Raw genomic sequence first — 22,462 nt, forward strand, 5'->3', positions numbered from 1 at the left:
ATTGTGTAGACACAGGACTTGCATTTAAGTGGGAGTAAAGTGGACTTGAAATTCAAAGTGGTCTTTTATAATTCATTCATGACTAAATAGATGTTTGTACTCACTTGGACCTTGAAATGTGACATATTTGTTGTATTTGCTAATGCACAGACCTACTCACACAGCAAAGACAGCTTTTTTAAACCATGCAGGCAAAGGTTGTTTTTTAAAACTTTCTTAAATGTTTTTTTATTTTATTTTTTACAGCAAACACATTCCTCAAAATTGAAGTGTAGAGGCCTACAGTGTGAATACAATAGACATGAGCCGTTTTCGATGGACAGTAGTGTTGGTTACTCGTGGACAGTATTTTTAATAAAACGTTGAGCAAATACAACCATCGACCCTTTCATTGTTGGTAGGCTCCATGCGCATTAGCGCTGAATTGCCAGAGCAACTACAATGTCAACGAGTTAACAGTCGGTGGTTGTAACCTATGTAATTAAAAAAAGTATGGATTTCACCAAACAAAGAAAGGCACGCAACTACAGAGGACAAAAATAGGTAGCCTACAAGGTAAACATTTCATAATAAAGTATTGACCTTGTGCGAATTGATGTAGTCAGAGCTGAGTTCCACCACAAACTCTGCTCTTCTCCGTTTGTGAAGTTCATCAGAAACTTCCTTCACAATGGAGTTGAGTTTAGTCAGCTAGGTCTGTGGAAACTATCCATACGCATCCGAATAGAGGGTAGCTTTAAAGTCACTTATGTAGATCAAAATACAGTACGGTAAACCACACAACTTTGCTGTGGCGAAGCAGCTTTATCCTACTGTTTGTGTTGACAGGATTTATTTGGGCCCTTTTCCATGCACATGGCCTGATTCAAAGCGCGAGAAGTGCACTATCAGGACTGCAACAACCGAGACAGGCCTACAAAAACATGTTTGATTAGATAAATCTGTCAAATGTAAACCAAAAGTGTTCCTTTCAAACAAACAGTCATGAGTCACAGCCAGGTCCCTTGGTCTATAGACTACTCACCTGAACTCGGGCGCGGAATTTGTCTTCAGACCATAGAACCCTGCAGACAAGGTGAGTAGCCAGTGTGGTACGAAACTCCCATGCTCGCATTCCAGGTAAGGCGCAGACCATTTGATTTGACTTTTGTCGAGAATGTAGCCATTTTGAGTGGCTACTGGGTCTCGGCTCGACGCCCTTCTCTGTATGTACGTTTTTTTTCGGTCCCTGAACTCGTTAAACCACTCAGAATCCGGGCTCCTGCTCTTGAGATGGTGGTGAGCGGAGATGGAAAGGTCCTGGAGAACCACTTCCCCTCCAGTTCTTGTCGCTTGAAGGAAAACATGGGGACTCGGCGTCGGACCATCAGTATGGAATGTAACCACTGCCCTGTGAATTTTGGGGTCCCCCTCGAGAATACTCCGAACCAGTGCGTGGTACCAGTGAATATCCCTCCGAAGGCTGTGCTCTCTTGACCTGTTGGCTTGTAAAATCATGTTCAGAAAGTTGGTTGCGTGCGCCATGGTGTCCAGCACGCTATGGAGAAAATAGTGTGAGGCCACATTGGTTCCACCGCGGAGGCTACTCAACTCATACCTCCGAGAACAGTTGACTTGTTCAAGAGCCGACGAGTCTCCCGTGTGCAGGAAAGCTGTTACCACCCTAGGCAGGTCCTCTTCGATTTTGTGCGCCACAATGGTGCGCTCCGTGAAGGGTCCTGGGTAAGAAGTTGGATGGTGCATCGATTCCTTGTTGATATTTTGAGTGCTGTACATAGTGGGGTTCTTCGATCGTATTTCAGCGTCTTTGTCGTTATCCGACCATTCCACATACCCATAATTAGATCCGAAAACGAATCCCATTTGCAGAAGCAGATGCATAAGAAAAAAAGCCATACCGTGACTGCTTTTACCGACAGAGAGAAGAATCAGTTTGCTCTCCATTGAGCATAACAGAAACCAACCACTTGCGCGCAGTGACTAAATTGATAGGCTAATGGACACCTACTAGGAGATGAATTAGTATCATCCCAATTCAATAGCGTAAGGTGCCATTAAACGATACTATCAAAAGATGTAGGCTACTTGCTCACATGCTCGTCCGTGATAGAGAGACGCTTCCTCAACACCCGTTCACGCTCTGCAACCAAGCGTCAGGCAGATGTTTTTACAGTCAACCAATCATCTTACTGCCAAGACAGGCTTAGTTATTGCAGCGGTGAGCTCCGGTGGTCGCTTTACATGGGTGAGTTAACACTCAAGCCGCCAGTTTCAACCCTCCTAGTGCAGGCTGTAGAATTAGAGTGAAAACAGAGGGGAGGCTGGAGCAAATTGTTTTCAGATTCCCATCCCTCCCAATATCGCATAGGGCACATGAGGTGTATTTGGCTTCGTTTAGACAGGCAGCCCAATTCTGATATTATTTTCCACTAATTGGTCATTTGACCAATCAGATCAGCTCTGAAAAATATCTACTGTGAAAAGATCTGATGTAATTGGTCAAAATACCAATTAGTTGTGAAAAAAATGTCAGACTTGGGCTGCCTGTGTGAATGCAGCCGTAGACAGGCGTGTGTGACTGCTGTTGCTGCCAATCGTCTTTGAGAGGTGGGATAATATGGGTTCCGCGAGCTGCCAGGAGCTGTCCGGTTCTGAAAGTAGTGCGTGGGGAGGGGAAAGAACACGGATTTATGCATGACTGCTAAAGTGAAACGTTCAGGGTTTAAATTGGGCTTTTGTAGGTGATGGATTAGTCCCTATTATTTTTGTATTTTCCATGGTAACTGTCCAGTAGCCTAATGTCCCACAGTTTTAATAATGAGAAAAACGCTTAAGCGTGTAGCTCATTTGGTAGAGCATGGTGCATATAACACCAGAGTTGTAGGTTCTATTCCCACGGGCCGCTAGTATGAATATGCGTTCAATTCTGTAAGTCAACCTGGATGACGGAAATGTTATAGTGTCATGCTTTCTCTGTACCCTAAGAGTATGCCTGCTTATTTGTGTTTCTCAATACAGCTGTGCCTCGTTGTTTTGTGGGCTTTATCAAGAGCCAGTTCCAGGAGAGCTGCCTGCCGCCTGGGGTGACGTGCTGTTACCATGGTGACAGAGGTTACGACCGCATTGGCCCCAAATGCACTGGTCCCAGGTTCAGCTCCACCGAGACAGATAGATAGAATGGAGAACATAGTGTAATGCATTGGACTCATGTACTAATAAAAGGTAATTGGTTATGATTAGCATAGAGCAAAGAAAAATATTCAAAGGATTGAAAATGAATCACTTCAGTAATCGTTTCAGATTACTGTTAAAAGAAAGAAAAGATCCAGTTTGTTTCTATGTTCTATTCATTCAATTTCTATGCTGCTGACTGCAGTAAAGACGACAAGTCAGCATCCTCGTTTCTCACCACCTACACCTTTATCCAAATCCTCCTATAATCACAGATTGCTGTACCCTAGTGATATCATATATATCCATTTCATTTCTATACTGACAGTATTTCCCAGTGCATGCAGACTCCTCATGCCCCTCCATGTAATCTTCCTCTCCTGTAAGCACGACAACCTCTTATGGCCTGATGAATATTTCATGGCCGTCGGGTGCATCTTCTACATGCCTTACGACTGGGGTCTTCCTGACAGCAGCAGCAGCAGCGCTACGAGTAAAGCTTTCACCTTCACTCTCTGGGATGTGTCCCAAATGGCACCCTATTTCCTACAAAGTGTACTTATTTTGACCCCCCCCCTAACCCATAGAGTTTTTTTTATTTTTTATTTTATTTTAAAAGGTGAACTATATAGGGAATAGGGTTCCATTTGAGATGCGGACTCTATGTTCCCAAAGGATTATTTAGACCCCCCCACACACACACACACACAAAAAAACTAAAAACTTCACAACAGATTTCATCCACTGGTGACACGGCTGTTTTTTAGAAGAAATAATTGCAGCAGCTAGTTCTGCAGTATTTGGGGTGAGTTACACAACGCAGTGTGAGGCAATCCTACGCTCAATGGAGTGGGTGCTCCTGATTATACACTCTGAAGATGAGATCTTTACATAATGTATGCAATTGATATGTTTTCCGTGTTCATAAATTATAATACATACTTTTGCAATGCTGACGTCAAAACTGAAAAAAGACCAATCTCAGCCTTAAACCACCAGACTAAAGAGACACTCGCTTTCATGATAGAAATAACATTGGAAAGAACAGGACTTACTGGAACTACCTGCCTCTGACCTGTATTCTACAAAAGGTCATTTTTCAACAACGTTTGAATGTAATTAAAATATGTCATTGAACTATTCAAAGTCAAACACTTAAAAATGATCCATTTCAAAAGCAGTTTTAAAAGTAAGTCAGTCTTATCAGTAGTGGAAATATGCCCCGATCACTTGATCTTATGAGAAGAAAATGTTGAGGTTATGCAGGATTACTGTCACGTCAGCCACTGGGTGTCAAAGACAGACACTGTTTTAATTCTAAACCTAGAATTGATAAGGTGTAGGGCTGTAAACACATCGCAGAGCTAGCTTTTACAGCAAAGGAGACGTCATACTGAGCACGACACACATGATGCAAATCTACATGATGCACATCTACATGATGCAAATCCACATGATGCACATCTACATGATGCAAATCTACATGATGCACATCTACATGATGCAAATCTACATGATGCACATCTACATGATGCAAATCTACATGATGCACATCTACATGATGCAAATCCACATGATGCACATCTACATGATGCAAATCTACATGATGCACATCTACATGATGCAAATCTACATGATGCACATCTACAGCGCCTTCGCAAAGTATTCAGACCCCTTCACTTTTCCCACATTTTGTTACATTATAGTCTTATTCTCATTAATCTGCACACTAAACCCCAAAATGAGACAAAATTTTGCAGTTTAAAACAAATTCTATGCATTTTGCCATGGCTAATGCTGTGTTTTAATGCTCAAACATAATAAAAAATTCAATGAATTCATTGTTTCTGGAATGCTCTAATCTCCCTGCCAAGCTTTTATTTTGGCGATTGTTATTTTTTTATTTTACCAGGTAAGTTGACTGAGAAAATATTCTCATTTACAGCAACGACCTGGGAAATAGTTACAAGGGATGAATGAGCCAATTAGAAGCTAGTTAGTTCGTCATCTCTGGATGCTCTGGACCGTGGATCGTCGCAGGAGGCTCCGGACCGTGGATCGTCGCCATCTCAGGAGTTTCCGGACTGTAGACAGTCTCAGGAGGTTCCAGACTGTAGACAGTCTCAGGAGGTTCCGGACTGTAGACAGTCTCAGGAGGTTCCGGACTGTAGACAGTCTCAGGAGGTTCCGGACTGTAGACAGTCTCAGGAGGTTCCGGACTGTAGACAGTCTCAGGAGGTTCCGGACTTTGAAATGTCACTGAAAGTTCTGGACTGGGAACTGTCGCCGGAAGCTCTGGACTTGGAACTGTACAGTTCGGTACAGTTGGCACAGGACACACCTGACTGGAAAAGCGCACTTGAGGGAGAGTGTGAGGAGTTGGCACAGGACATACTGGGTTGTGAAGGTACACTGGAGACCTGGTGTGTATAGCCGGCATCAATTGTTCCGGAACTTTAACACACGTTTCAGGACGAGTACGAGGAACTGGCACAGGTGACATCGGACATCTAACACGCTCGTCATGGCGAATGCCGTGCATACTAAGCCAAAGCAACAACTCTCTCTTTTCACTCTCCTCCAATTTGATCAACAACTCCTCGAAGGTCTCTAAGTCTCCCCTCAGTTCACTCTCCTCCAATTTGTCCAATAACTCCTCGACAGTCTCTGACTCACCCCTCAACTTCGCCGACTGCTCCATGTGCTCCCCCCAAAAAAATTACTGGGGTTTCTGTGGTCTACCTCCCCGAAGTCGTTGCTGTCCTCTCATGCTCCTAGGCGACTCCGGCCAAGGAAGGCGATCCTGTCCTGCCAGGATTTCCTCCCAAGTCCAGGATCCCTTCCCATCCAGGATCTCTTCCCAAGTCCAGGATACTTCCTCCTCTTGGGCACGCTGCTTGGTCCTTTGTTGGTGGGATCTTCTCGTCAAGCTCGTTATAAATGATGAGACCAAGCCGCAGCGTGAATAGAGTTCCACATCATTTTAATAAAGAGAAACTCACTAAACAAAAACAACAAAAGCACAAACGAAACGTGAAGCTACTGGTGTGCACAAATGCAACTTACTGTAGACAGGATCCCACCACACAAAGGAGTAAATGGCTACCTAAATATGATCCCCAATCAGAGACAACGATAAACAGCTGTCTCTGATTGGGAACCATATCAGGCCAACATAGACATACAAAAACCCAAGACATACAAAAACCCTAGACATACAAAACTAGTGTACCCACCCTAGTCACACCCTGACCTAACCAAAATATATAGAAAACAGAGATATCTAAGGTCAGGGCGTGACTTTAGTTTCCAAAGATTCTATTATAAAAATATATATTCAGTTGAAATCGGAAATTTACATACACCTTAGCCAAATACATTTCAACTCAGTTTTTCACAATTCCTGACATTTAAATCCTAGTCACAATTCCCTGATCACCACTTTATTTTAACTTCTTGACGCTACCCATCCCTGTCGCGGGATCATTTTCGTCAGCTGAATAGCATAGCACCACAGTAAAATAATGATACTAAAAAATATTCATATTCATGAAATCACAAGTGCAATATTGCAAAACACAGTTTAGCCTTTTGTTAATCCATCTGTCGTCTCAGATTTTGAAATTATGCTTTACTACGAAAGCAATCCAAGCGTTTGTGTAAGTTTATCGATAGCATCAGGAAGCTTGGTCACGAAAATCAGAAAAGCAATCAAATTAACCGCTTACCTTTGATGATCTTCGGATGTTTTCACTCACGAGACTCCCAGTTACACAAGAAATGTTCCTTTTGTTCCATAAAGATGATTTTTTTCCCAAAATACCTGTTTGTCGCGTTATGTTCAGAAATCCACAGGAAAGAGCGGTCACGACAACGCAGACGGAAATTCCAAATAGTCTCCATAATGTCCACAGAAACGTGTCAAACGTTTTTTATAATCATTCCTCAGGTTGTTTTTGAAATATATATTCGATAATATATCAACCGAGTGTGTAGGTTTTTCAATAACACCGGGTGGAACAATGGCCGCTTTACTCTGTAGCTTAAAAACTCACTCTGAGAGCCCACACCTATCCACTTACGCAATGTGATCTTTCACGCTCATTTTTCAAAATAAAAGTCTTAAACTATGTCTAAAGACTGTTGACACCTTAGGGAAGCCATAGAAAAATGAATCTGGTTGATATCCCTTTAAATGGAGGATAGGCATGCATAGGAACAGAAAGGTTTCAAAATAAGAGGCACTTCCTGATTGGATTTTCATCAGGGTTTCGTCTGCAATATCAGTTCTGTTATACTCACAGACAATATTGTGACAGTTTTGGAAACTTTAGAGTGTTTTCTATCCTAATCCGTCAATTATATGCATATACTAGCATCTAGTCCTGAGAAATAGGCCATTTACTTTGGGAACGTTATTTTTCCAAACATAAAAATAGTGCCACCGAGCTTCAAGAGGTTGATTGTTAAATGTCAGAATAATAGCAGATAGTATGATTTATTTCAGCTTTGATTTATTTTATCACATTCCCAGTGGGTCAGAAGTTTACATACACTCAAATAGTATTTGGTAGCATTGCCTTTAAAATTGTATAACCTGGGTAAAACATTTTGGGTAGCCTTCCACAAGCTTCCCACAATAAGTTGGGTGAATTTGTGCCCATTCCTCCTGACAGAACTGGTGTAACGGAGTCAGGTTTGTAGGCCTCCTTGCTCACACACGCTTTTTCAGTTCTGCCCACAAATGTTCTATGGGATTGAGGTCAGGGCTTTGTGATGGCCACTCCAATACCATGATTTTGTTGTCCTTAAGCCATTTTGCCACAACTTTGGAAGTGGATTTTTGTTTTCGATTCCGTCTCTCACAGTTGAAGTGTACCTATGATAAAAATGACAGACCTTTACATGCTTTGTAAGTATGAAAACCTGCAAAGTCGTCAGTGTATCAAATACTTGTTCTCCCCACTGTGTATATATATATATATATATATATATATATATATATATATATATATATATATATATATATTTTTTTTTTTTTTTTTTTTTCAGGACGGACAAATGCCTTCTGTATAAACTTAAATGACTGAAACCATACATAAAGTAGGTAGTGGACCTATATATAGTTGGACATATGTCTCTAGCTCTCTCCTCGACTCGGCCGACCGCCCCTTGTACCCCCCTCCAAAAAAACCTTGGGGGTTTCCCTTGGGCTCTGTGTGGCCACGGACCCCGGCGTCGTCGCTGTCCTCCATTACTCCTCGGCGACTCCCGCCAAGGAAGGGTCTCGCATCCACCTAATATTTCCTCCCATGTCCAACTCTCCTTTACCACCTGGGCACGCTGCTTGGTCCTTACTTGGTGGGATATTCTGCCACGTCCGTTGAATAAATAAGTGGACCAAGGCGCAGCGTGAGTAGAATTCCACATCTTTATTATTGCGAAACTTCCCAAAACAACGAAGAATAAACGATCGTGCAGCACGTAGCGCATAGGCACAATTACAAAACAACATCCCACATCGCAGGTGGGAAAAGGGACACACTAAGTATGATCCCCAATGAGAGGCAACGGTCATCAGCTGCCTTCATTTGGGAACCATTCTCACTCCAACATAGAAAATAAAACCTAGAAAACCCCCTGGTCACGCCCTGACCTAAAACACCACAGACAACCCCGAGGGCTCTCTATGGTCAGGGTGTGACAAACGTTTGGACACACCTACTCATTCAAGGGTTTTTCTTTATCTTTTATTTTACATTATAGAATAATAGTGAAGACATCAAAACTATGAAACCACTACTAAAGGACACCAATCAGAAGAAGATACTTGCTTGGGCCAAGAAACACGAGCAATGGACATTAGACCAGTGGAAATGTGTCCTTTGGTCTGATGAGTCAGAATTTGAGATTTTTGCTTCCAACTGCCATGACTTTATGAGCCACAGAGTAGGTGAACAGATGATTTCCGAATGTGTAATTCCCACTGTGAAGCATGGAGGAGGAGGGGGTGCTTTGCTGGTGATACTGTCTGTAATTTATTTAGAATTCAAGGCACACTTAACCAGCATGGCTACCAGAGCATACTGCAGCTTACACCATCCCATCTGGTTTGCGCTTAGTGGGACTGTCATTTGTTTTTCAACAGAACAATGACCCAAAACACACCTCCAGGCTGTGTAAGGGCTATTTTACCAAGAAGGAGAGTGATGGAGTGCTGCATCAGATGACATGGTCTCCACAATCACCCGAACTCAGCCCAAATGAGATGGTTTGGGATGTGTTGGACTGCAGAGTGAAGGAAAAGCAGCCAACAAATGCTCAGCATACGTTGGAACTCCTTCAAGACTGTTGGAAAATGTCACGTCTGCTCCTGCTCCTCCCCACCGGCGTATGACCTCGCCAGAATACTACCCACCAGTCCTGGTATTCATCATTACACACACCTGGCACTCATCATTACACGCACCTGGCACTCATCATTACACACACCTGTGAATCATTATGATTCACACCTGGACTCCATTACCTTAATAATTTCCTCCCATTTATATGGCACTCTCCCAGGTTCACTCACCAATTGGTATTGTTGTGTATCAGCGTTCTGCCTTATGTTAGTGTCGTGTTCTTGGTTTTGTTGTTTTATTCAAACGCCCCCCCCCCATCATTACAGAAAAGCATTCCTCATGAAGCTGGTTGAGAGAATACCAAGAGTGTGCAAAGCTGTCATCAAGGCAAAGGGTGGCTACTTTGAAGAATCGAAAATCAAACATTTGTTTAACACCCTTTTGGTTACTACATGATTCAATATGTGTTATTTCATAGTTTTGTTGTCTTCACTATTATTCTACAATGTAGAAAATAGTAAATATAAAGAAAAACCGTGGAATGAGTAGGTACTTCTAAACCGTGGAATGAGTAGTTACTTCTAAACCGTGGAATGAGTAGGTACTTCTAAACCGTGGAATGAGTAGGTACTTCTAAACCGTGGAATGAGTAGGTACTTCTAAACCGTGGAATGAGTAGGTACTTCTAAACCGTGGAATGAGTAGGTACTTCTAAACCGTGGAATGAGTAGGTACTTCTAAACCGTGGAATGAGTAGGTACTTCTAAACCGTGGAATGAGTAGGTACTACTAAACCGTGGAATGAGTAGGTACTTCTAAACCGTGGAATGAGTAGGTACTTCTAAACCGTGGAATGAGTAGGTACTTCTAAACCGTGGAATGAGTAGGTACTTCTAAACCGTGGAATGAGTAGGTACTTCTAAACCGTGGAATGAGTAGGTACTTCTAAACCGTGGAATGAGTAGGTACTTCTAAACCGTGGAATGAGTAGGTACTTCTAAACCGCGGAATGAGTAGGTACTTCTAAACCGTGGAATGAGTAGGTACTTCTAAACCGCGGAATGAGTAGGTACTTCTAAACCGCGGAATGAGTAGGTACTTCTAAACCGCGGAATGAGTAGGTACTTCTAAACCGCGGAATGAGTAGGTACTTCTAAACCGTGGAATGAGTAGGTACTTCTAAACTGTGGAATGAGTAGGTACTTCTAAACCGTGGAATGAGTAGGTACTTCTAAACCGCGGAATGAGTAGGTACTTCTAAACCGTGGAATGAGTAGGTACTTCTAAACCGCGGAATGAGTAGGTACTTCTAAACCGCGGAATGAGTAGGTACTTCTAAGCCGCGGAATGAGTAGGTACTTCTAAACCGCGGAATGAGTAGGTACTTCTAAACCGCGGAATGAGTAGGTACTTCTAAACCGCGGAATGAGTAGGTACTTCTAAACCGTGGAATGAGTAGGTACTTCTAAACCGTGGAATGAGTAGGTACTTCTAAACCGCGGAATGAGTAGGTACTTCTAAACCGTGGAATGAGTAGGTACTTCTAAACCGTGGAATGAGTAGGTACTTCTAAACCGTGGAATGAGTAGGTACTTCTAAACCGCGGAATGAGTAGGTACTTCTAAACCGAGGAATGAGTAGGTACTTCTAAACCGCGGAATGAGTAGGTACTTCTAAACCGCGGAATGAGTAGGTACTTCTAAACCGCGGAATGAGTAGGTACTTCTAAACCGCGGAATGAGTAGGTACTTCTAAACCGTGGAATGAGTAGGTACTTCTAAACCGTGGAATGAGTAGGTACTTCTAAACCGTTGAATGAGTAGGTACTTCTAAACCGTGGAATGAGTAGGTACTTCTAAACCGTGGAATGAGTAGGTACTTCTAAACCGTGGAATGAGTAGGTACTTCTAAACCGTGGAATGAGTAGGTACTTCTAAACCGTGGAATGAGTAGGTACTTCTAAACCGTGGAATGAGTAGGTACTTCTAAACCGTTGAATGAGTAGATACTTCTAAACTTTTGACTGGTACTGACATTTTCTGATCATTTTCTTGTTTTGCCTTGCTTTGTTCTTCCTTTCAAGTGGAAAATTCCTCCACACCATCAGAGATGCAGAAAACCTTAGCAAGAACACCATCTGTCTGTCACGCTATCCCCCCAAGGTGTACCTTGCTTTTAAGCGACTGCTGAATGTGTTCATTGTATTCCCTGGCCACTTGCCTGTCCAAACCATCAAAAGGGTTTTATGGCATTGCAGGTAAACTAACCCCAACCTATGCAAATCAACAATGGTATCTGTTGTCAAAAGTTTATAGCCTCAATGGACATTATTTTGTAGAATTTCCCAGAGACATTGGTGGATTAGAAGGTACCCACTGTCCCACTACCTCCCCTACTGGACTAAATTGAGGCTCCACTTTCACAGAGTAGATGTTCAGGTACACAATGTAGGCTTCTCTACAATTATACAGCATCTTATTAGGCCTTCAATAATAATGCAGAACTCTAGTCTATTTCATGTGGAATGGCTTCATTTGCAAAAGGCCCATTTTTTAAATAATATATAATATAATAAATAATGCCATTTAGCAGACGCTTTTATCCAAAGCGACTTACAGTCATGTGTGCATACATTCTACGTATGGGTGGTCCCGGGGATCGAACCCACTACCCTGGCGTTACAAGCGCCATGCTCTACCAACTGAGCTACAGAAGGACCACAAAAAATAATAATATATATATTTTATTTATTTGTTCTATCCATCGCTATACTTTTCAGATGATCTGTTACCATCAGGGTCTTGTCACTGACATTGAGCCGAAGTGTCCTGTTTCGGTACATGACTCACACATCTTTAGAGAGTATTACCAAAGATTGGAGTAAGGTGATGATAATATTTACCTAAAAGGTACATTATTTATCGCTGGTAAGCAACTGCCTACACACACACACACACACACACACACACACACACACACACACACACACACACACACACACACACACACACACACACACACACACACACACACACACACACACACACACACACACACACACACACACACACACACACACACACACACACACACACACACACAGAGACTCTCACACAGACTCTCACACACACACAGACTCTCACACAGACACACACAAAGACACACACACACCGAAGCCCATGGTCCACATGTTCCAGGAACACCGTTCTTAATGATTCCCTTTCATATCACTGTCAATCAAATGACTCAAGAAATGTGTAATTTTCGTGAGGAGTATGAGAGGAAGAATACAGGTCAGTTGAAAATAGCGGCCCATCTTCCCACAGATGGCTGTGATGTGGAGTGTTGAGAGGTGCAATAGTGACGTGAGCAGTCTGGCTCGACTAACGTGTGAACAGACAGGTATAAAATCACAGTTTGTTGAAGGAGAAAAGGCCTCCTGAGAACTTGGAAGTGCTAGCACAACATCACAACCCACCCCCTTTCACAGCTGTGACAGATTACCTACCACACACACACGCACACGCACACACACAAGTTTGTTTTACTATCATTCTGGGGACCAAAAAATGTATTCACATTCAAAATCCTATTTTCCTTAACCCCTAAACCTAAACATAACCCCAAACCCTAAAACTAAACCAAACCCTAACTTCTAAACCTCACCCCTAAGCCTAAAATAGCCTTCTTCCTTGTGGGGAATGGCTTTTGCGAGTCTTCCTTGTTTTACTATCCTTTTGAGGACTTCTGGTACCCACAAGGATAGTACAACCAAACCGAAACAGACACACAAACTGACACACACGACAGGCTTATACACACAAAAACACATGCGCACTTGCTCTTTTACTATTTAAACCTGTATAGGACACTGGTAAATACAATTGAAATAAATACTGTTTTGATATGTTGTAGGTTTAAATAGCATTTACCTGTGTCCTGTACAGGTTTAAATAGTATTTACCTGTGTCCTGTACAGGTTTAAATAGTATTTACCTGTGTCCTGCACAGGTTTAAATAGCATTTACCTGTGTCCTGCACAGGTTTAAATAGCATTTACCTGTGTGCTATACAGGTTTAAATAGTATTTACCTGTGTCCTGTACAGGTTTAAATAGTATTTACCTGTGTCCTATACAGGTTTAAATAGCATTTACCTGTGTGCTATACAGGTTTAAATAGCATTTACCAGTGTCCTATACAGGTTTAAATAGTATTTACCTGTGTCCTATACAGGTTTAAATAGTATTTACCTGTGTCCTATACAGGTTTAAATAGTATTTACCTGTGTCCTATACAGGTTTAAATAGCATTTACCAGTGTCCTATACAGGTTTAAATAGTATTTACCTGTGTCCCATGTCTCCACAACATGCAGAGCAACAGTCAAGCCTTTGCTGCTCTCTAGTGGTGATTCTGGCTCCACTATCGTACTCCATGTGTCGCCATTTGAATGGTTTCTTATTTATGAAAGACCTTCATTTATTTGCTTGTTTGATTGTCAAAATCAAATAAGTGTTTCTGATCATTGTAAGGGTTGCAAAATCCCTAGAACCTACAATAAATTCACTGGTTTTCTTGAAATCCCGGTTGGAGGATTCATTGAATCAGGAGTGAATAAGCAGGAAATGCCGACTCATCCAACCAGGATTTCTGAAAATCCAGGACATGTGTTTAAAGTTCCTGGATTTTTGCAACCCTAGTCATCATAATGATATTTTGTTTTGCATTATAAATGAACCCCACAGTGTTGCGAGCATTGTGAAGATATGCTTCTAGTTTACAATATACCATATTATGGAGAACACCGCCATAGTTTTTGAAAAGGCTCAGAAAAGGTTATTGTTTTCTGGCCTCCCGAGTAGCACAGCGGTCTAAGGCGCTAGAGGCGTCACTACAGACCCGGGTTTGATCCCAGGGTATGTTGCATCCGGCTGCAACTGGGAGACCCAACGAGGCGACGCACATTTGGCTCAGCGTCGTAAGGGGAGGTTTTGTCCTGCCAGGATGTCCTTGTCCCATTGCGCTCTAGCGACTCCTTGTGGAGGACCGGGCGCATGCACGCTGACTTCAGTTGCCAGCTGTATGGTGTTTTCTTCCGACACATTGGTGTGGCTGCCTTCCAGGTTAAGTGAGCAGTGTGTCAAGAAGCAGTGCGGCTTGGCGGGGTCCGTACGGGAGTTGCAGCAATGGGACAAGACTGTAACTACCAATTGGATATCACGAGAAAGGAGTATTTAATAAATGTAAAAAAGTTATTATTTTCAAGGAAGCGAAGATCCTTTGATGTCTGCCTAAAAATGCTCCATGTGTTACATAACAGTGTTTTGGCTAGTGTCTTGTTCTACAGTATGATCTACTGGTGGTGACATCACAACGGATGATGCTAACAAGTTGAACAAAATCATAAAGAAAGCTGGTTCTACCATCTGCACCCACCAGGACAATCTAGAGCCCATTCTGGATAAGCAGATCTTCAAGATGCTCAATAGCATAGAGACCAACACCAACCATGGTATCTGCTTGGGGCAATGCAGTTCAATGGCAGACAGATTTATATTAGCTATGAGAAAACGGAATGTTTCCGCAGATCCTTTTTACCTTATGCTATGAGGCTTTATAACATTTTTTATTTTTTTTAAATATCCATTGATGATGTCTTGTTTGTGTATTTATTGGTGTTGTACTGTATGTATTAGCTGGTGCAACAACATTTTCCCTTTAAGGGATTATTAAAGTACTATTTTATCTAAACTGACCCTATAGGATCCTTACAGATTAATCACGCAATACTATACCACCAATGGTTAATTATACAACAACAATATTCTTGTAATAAATGCTTTGTTTCACTGTAAGACAGCATTTGTTGAAATGTGGATTTTGCGAACAGATGTTTTTATTTTCAACACAATACCTTATGTGAGGAAACACATTAATACCCAAAGTCACAACCTGGTCTCAGAGCATTTAGTATTATTCTGTACGTCAATCCGAGACACTCCATTTAGGATGAGATGTTACGTTTCGTATGGTATGTATTAATTTGTGGATGTCCATCATCCATTTCATACGATGTACAATATGTAGAATATGTTACAGATTTGCTAAACGTACAATATGTTAAGAATTTGCAAAACATATATGTTATATATATATATATATATATATATATAGCTATGTTAGCTAGGTGGCTAACACTAATATGAGCTAGCTGGCTAATTTGAGCTAGGCTAGGGGTTAGGGATGGAGTTAGGTTAAAGGATTAATGTTAGGGGAAGGTTTAGCTAAAAAGGTTAAGGTTAGGGTCGTGGTTAGCTAACATGCTAAGTAGTTGCAAAGTAGTTAAAATAAGTAAGTAGTTGAAAAGTTGCTAATGACCTGAAATGCTAAAGTTGTACGTGATGAGATTCAAACATGCAAATTTGGGTTACTCGACGTTCACGTTACCCATCCAACCACCCTCTTTCGTTTTTGCCTTCTGTAACCTTCTGTGTTAAGTAACCATCCCAAACGTAGCATATCATACTAATTTGAGTGTCCCGGATTTCCATTTATTATGTTACGTGTAGTCTATGAGACCAGGCTGAAAGACATAGCAAACATATTGTCTCTTTTAACAGGAAAAATCAAACAAGACTATAGGCCTAATGGCCAACAGCTTGCCTCAGTCACTACCACTCTGCTGGTCATTGTCTCTGTCCTTTCATCTGGACTTTCAAGACAAAACAAGCGCTGTGGAGGCCAGGATAGTGACTCTGCTCATAGTTGAACTGGGTCTCCTCCGTTTTGCATATGATACAACTATTGAGACTGTTTTCTACGTTATTAATGCACTGTTGTGTTTTTTTCTTCAGCGGTGCACAATGTCTGCCCAGAAGTTTTGTAAGCAACTTTATTTGGACTGTTGATGTTCACAATGCATTCTGGGAACAAAAAAGAAGTTGACTGACTTTAGCAAGTACAAACATGAACTAGCAAGAATAAGGCAGTGATCTCTGGGATTCCCTTTCAAAATAAAATACCTGCGATGAAACTGGTACAAAATTATACAAATGGTTGAAATGCATACCAAACGTGGAGTGCCATGCTGAACAGAGTTGTTTTTTAGGCAAATTACAATAATTATTGGTCACTGTTTTACCTCCAGGTGATCTCTCATTAAACCTCCAATACAGGCTAAGATCACACGCACTGTGGTTCTAAATTGCAATCATTATAGGCCAACATATTACCGCTCCTGCTTAAGCTAGGTCATGTTAACTTAAAGCTTGCTAGTTGAGCAGACTATTGCAGATTCATCGGGTTGACAATTATTCCATGCAACTAAAATAAAGTATTTCTTTGTTTACTACGACAAATCTACTCTGGCAATTTACCTTACACATTTTAAACATTGAAAACTCATTAGTGATCACCTACAATTTTTAAATGTTTAGTTTATGTAATCCATTCATTACAACTTGGCTTAATGAAAAATGACTATGGTCATTTCTTCCCAAGAGTGAAAAATATATTATTCCTGAACTGCCCACATTTGAAATTTGAAACTGAATCGAGCCATTCAGGATTGTCTTATATTTTGTATTCAAATAAAAACGTAGTCTAATAAAGTTAATTTCAGTGGCAGAAATTATATTATATAAATTAAATTCTAAAATACAAAATAATAGATCTGATATCAATAATGCCACTGATGTTGAGATACTGCAGTGGCTTAGGTTGCCGGGGCGGCAGGGTAGCCTAGTGGTAGCCTAGTGGACTAGTAACCGAAAGGTTCCAAGTTCAAATCCCTGAGCTGACAAGGTAGTCATGACCCTGTAGTTCTGACCCTGAACAGGCAGTTAACCCACTGTTAAAAAAAAAGAATTTGTTCTTAACTGACCTGCCAAGTACAATAAAGATAAATTAAATGTTTGTTTGATATATACTCCATTATTACTATGAGTATTTTAAATTCATTAATTAAAAGTCTTCTTTTCGACGCTCAAATCGGCCGTCATTCATAAAGGCATCACAGAATATGTGAAAAGTCAGAAGTGGGCTTGCTGGATACCACTGTACCCTAAGCCTGTATGTGCACTAAATAATGATTTTATGATTTTATGGTTTAAAAAAAATCTGATTTATTGACAACCAAACATTGACATTTCATTCTTAAGCAGTCAATATAAAAAAATATATGTATTTTTTAAATCACTTGCGCATCTGAGTTGCAGTTGTGTGGGATTAATTTCATTACTTCTAAGAAAAGAGAAACTAACACCCTGATCTTGGTAATGTTGGCAGTTAAGTATCATGTCACAAGGCGACACCCAAATGCAGACACAGGAGGCAGATGGTTGGAGTCTTACAATGTTTATTAATCCAAAGGGTTAGGCAAGAGAATGGTAAAGGACAGGCAAGAGAATGGTAAAGGACAGGCTAGAGAATGGTAAAGGACAGGCTAGAGAATGGTAAAGGACAGGCAAGAGAATGGTAAAGGACAGGCAAGAGAATGGTAAAGGACAGGCAAGAGAATGGTAAAAGAATGGTAAAGGACAGGCAAAAGAATGGTAAAGGACAGGCAAGAGAATGGTAAAGGACAGGCAAGAGAATGGTCCTGGACAGGCAAGAGAATGGTAAAGGACAGGCAAGAGAATGGTAAAGGACAGGCAAGAGAATGGTAAAGGACAGGCAAGAGAATGGTAAAGGACAGGCAAGAGAATGGTAAAGGACAGGCAAGAGAATGGTAAAGGACAGGCAAAAGGTCAAAACCGGATCAGAGTCCAAGAGGTACAGAAGGGGGAGGCAGTGTAGCCTAGTGGTTAGAGCATTGGACAAGGACCCGAAAGGTTGCAAGCTCAAATCCCCGAGCAGACAAGGTACAAATCTGTCATTCTACCCCTGAACAAGCTATTAACCCACTGTTCCTAGGCCATCATTGAACAAATATAGTTAAATAAAGGTAAAATAGAGTGGCAGGCAGGTGGTAACAGATTCCAGAACAGGCAAGGATCAGAACCAGAAGGACTAGAGTCCTAAAAGGAGAAAAGACATTGCAGGAAAACTGGGAAAACACACTGGTAGGCTTGGACATACAATACTACACAGAGTGACAGGGTCATTGTATCCTTCATGCTGTAGAAGGCCAGAGTACCTGACTTGTGATCCAGGTACACTCCTACTCTGGAGGAGTGAGGACATGATACTTTAGTCTCAATGTTAACCACCACTAAAGCACCGTAAACTCCAGGACTTATCATTGTGGCAAAATCTGTTCTCAGATTTTATTGGTCACATACACATAGCTAGCTTTTGATCCACGCGAATGTGGCATGCTCTGGTGTGACGCACGCCAAAAAAAGACTGCATCTGTAGGAATGGTTTTCTGGACACATATTAGGCCTATAGGTTTAATTCAGATTGGTGCATTTGGACATTTTCTAAGCAACTGCAGTTCTGTACAGGATATCCAGCTATGGAAACCAAAACTCCATAAAGAACTCCATAAAGAACTCCATAGAGAACTCCACAGAGAACTCCATAGAGAACTCCATAGAGAACATAAAGAACTCCATAGAGAACTCCATAAAGAACCCCATAGACAACTCCACAGAAAACTCCATAAATAACTCCATAGAGAACTCCATAGAGAACTCCATAGAGAACTCCATAAAGAACTCCAAAGAGAACTCCATAGATAACATAAATAGCTCCATAGATAACATAGAGAACCCCATAGAGAACTACATAAAGAACTCCATAGAGAACTACATAAAGAACTACATAGAGAACTCAAAAGAGAACTCCATAGAGAACTAAATAGATAACTCTATAGAGAACTCCATAGAGAACTACATAGAGAACTCCATAGAGAACTACATAGAGAACTACATAGAGAACTCCATAGAGAACATAAAGAACTCCCTAGAGAACTCCATAGAGAACATAAGGAACTCCATAGAGAACTACGTAGAGAACTCCATAAAGAACTTCATAGAGAACATAAAGAACTCCATAAAGAACTCCATAGAGAACTACATAGAAAACTCCATAAATAACTCCATAGAGAACATAAAGAACTCCATAAAGAACTCCATAGAGAACTACATAGAAAACTACATAAAGAACTTGATAGAGAACATAAAGAACTCCATAGAGAACTCCATAAACAACTCCATAGAGAACATAGAACTTTAAAGAACTCCATAGAGAACTCCATAAAGAACTCAATAGAGAACTCCATAAAGAACTCCATAGAGAACTACATAAAGAACTCTATAGAGAACTCCATAAACAACTCCATAGAGAACATAGAACATAAAGAACTCCATAGAGAACATAAAAAACTCCATAGAGAACTCAATAAAGAACTCCAGAGAGAACTACATAAATAACTACATAGAGAACTCCATAGAGAACTAAATAGAGAACTCCATAGATAACTACATAGATAACTACATAGAGAACTCCATAGAGAACTCCATAGAGAACATAAAGAACTCCATAAAGAACTCCATAGACAACTCTATAGAGAACTCTATAGAGAACTCCATAAAGAACTCCATAGAGAACTAAATAGAGAACTCTATAGAGAATATAAAGAACTCCATAAAGAACTCCATAGAGAACTAAATAGAGAACTCTATAGAGAATATAAAGAACTCCATAAAGAACTCCATAGAGAACTAAATAGAGAACTCTATAGAGAATATAAAGAACTCCATAAAGAACTCCATAGAGAACTAAATAGAGAACTCTATAGAGAATATAAAGAACTCCATAAAGAACTCCATAGAGAACTAAATAGAGAACTCTATAGAGAATATAAAGAACTCCATAAAATCCCCCCTTAGTATGTTTTGTATTTTAGTATTATTTAACATTTTGGGATCATTTCCACCCACCTGTAGTGGAGATTATTGTCCATTCTTCTGTAAGGATGTTTTCTAGTTACTCTCTCAGCTAAGACACAGCCTCACTCGCATCTTCAAAGCACTGATGAGGATAGGCAATGAGGCTGGGTACGTCTGAATGTGCACTGTGACTGGAGAGAGACTGATAACCCTGGAGAGAAGGGGGGAGAGACTGAGAGAAATGGAGAGTTAGAGGGAGAGAAATAGCCAGGCAGGCACATGAACACAGACAGACAGAATAGATTGAGAGAATGAAAATGTATTTTCAATTCTGAATTATTTTTCATATCACTAGCACCTCTAACAAGGCAGTATAGTTAGCTGAAGGAAATTGATGTGATCATGTGTGTGTGAGACCTGCTCCAGCTCAGCACTTCTACTCCTTAGCTCAGCTATCTCCTTCTCCAGTTGTTCCAGGAGTCTGTCAGCCCAACTCACTTCAGCCTTCTCCTTGTTTCTGACCAGCTCCTTCAGCTCAGAGCACCTTCTCTCAATGGAGCAGATCAGCTCAGTAAAGATCCTCTCTTTGTCCTCCACTTCTGCCTGTGCAGAATGCTTTCAGGACAGAGATAGAGAAGAGAAAGGCTCCATGTTAAGCAGTTCATTCCCTGTAAATTGGAGCCCAGACAGCCTGTTCCGTAGCCTGAAATCAACAACCTGTTTTGTGCTAACATCCATGTTTGGCATGACAAGGAGTGGGAAGCAGTGGAATGTTAGCACAAACATATTGGTATACCCAGGCTACTTGTTCCCCACAGTGGGAGGGGGGCGGTGGGATCGGAGAGTGTGCTTGCTCTCTCACTCTAACCACAATCGCTGTAAATATTGTCAATATTTTGATTAGTGTTATAAAATGTTGATTGTATTGATGAATAACTATCTTAATATTCTAATATGTGGGCTGGATTATTTTAAAAGATAATGAGTAATCTTCAGAGAATATTGATCGTAGATATTCTTTATTCTCTACTGCCACTGAAATTGGTAACTTGTGAATATTAAAATACATAACTCAATTCATAGTTTAATAATTTCATATATCATCATATCCTCATACCATATTACAAATATGACAATTAACATAATTGGCACATCTTATTTATTCAGGACAATCACCAACAGACATATGTTTGTATCTAGCTCTTAGGCAATATGATACCACAATATCACAGAGCTTATTACCTAAACACCCAACATGTCAATGCATGCAAAACATGTCTCAATACTAAACACTGACATGTCTCTCATGACAATCAAATGCCTGACTGGTGTGTTTGTTCTGCTGCCAGGCCTGGCTGACAGGAAAAGGAAATGATGCGTCTCCTCTGGTCCGTAACACTGTCCTCACATTGACAGACTCCACAGCCTGTTGTTCCTTCTGCTCCTTCACTCTCTCCTGGATTCTCTGCTCAACTTCCAGCTGACTCATCCAAATCAAATCAAATGCTATTTGTCACATGCAGATGGTTAGCAGATATCAATGTGAGTGTAGCGAAATGCTTGTGCTTCTAGTTCCAACCATGCAGTAATATCTAACAAGTGATCTAACAATTTCACAACAACTACAATATACACACAAGTATAAAGCAATGAATAAGAATATGTATATATGGATGAGCGATGGCCGAACAGCATAGGCAAGATGCAGTAGATGGTATAGAGTACAGTATATACATATCAGATGAGTAATGTAGGGTATGTAAACATTATATAAAGTGTCATTGTTTAAAGTGGCTAGTGATACATTTATTATATCAAATGTGTTATTATTAAAGTGGCTAGAGATGAGTCAGCATGTTGGCAGCAGCCACTCAATGTTAGTGATGGCTGTTTAACAGTCTGACGGCCTTGAGATTTCAGTCTCTCGGTCCCCTCTTTGATGCACCTGCACTGACTTCACCTTCTGGATGGTAGTGTGGTGAACAGGCAGTGGCTCAGATGGTTGTTGTCCTTGATGATCTTTTTGGCCTTCCTGTGACATCGGGTGGTGTAGGTGTCCTGGAGGGCAGGTAGTTTGCCCCCGGTGATGCGTTGTGCAGACCTCACTA

General features: G+C 41.0%; 1 protein-coding gene across 1 annotated transcript in view; it reads right to left on the reverse strand.

Annotated features, from left to right (window-relative positions):
- The window catches only part of LOC124042141 (probable G-protein coupled receptor 158), a 118,602-nt gene extending 116,308 nt beyond the window's left edge, over positions 1-2,294 (reverse strand). Inside the window, exon 1 of the mRNA XM_046360515.1 lies at positions 1,025-2,294. Within this exon, the coding sequence (XP_046216471.1) occupies positions 1,025-1,944 (920 nt within the window). The 5' untranslated portion in view covers positions 1,945-2,294. The remainder of the gene's footprint in view (positions 1-1,024) is intronic.
- Positions 2,295-22,462: the final 20,168 nt, after the last annotated feature.

This window comes from Oncorhynchus gorbuscha, linkage group LG08, assembly GCF_021184085.1.
Source record: "Oncorhynchus gorbuscha isolate QuinsamMale2020 ecotype Even-year linkage group LG08, OgorEven_v1.0, whole genome shotgun sequence".
Taxonomy (NCBI): domain Eukaryota; kingdom Metazoa; phylum Chordata; class Actinopteri; order Salmoniformes; family Salmonidae; genus Oncorhynchus; species Oncorhynchus gorbuscha.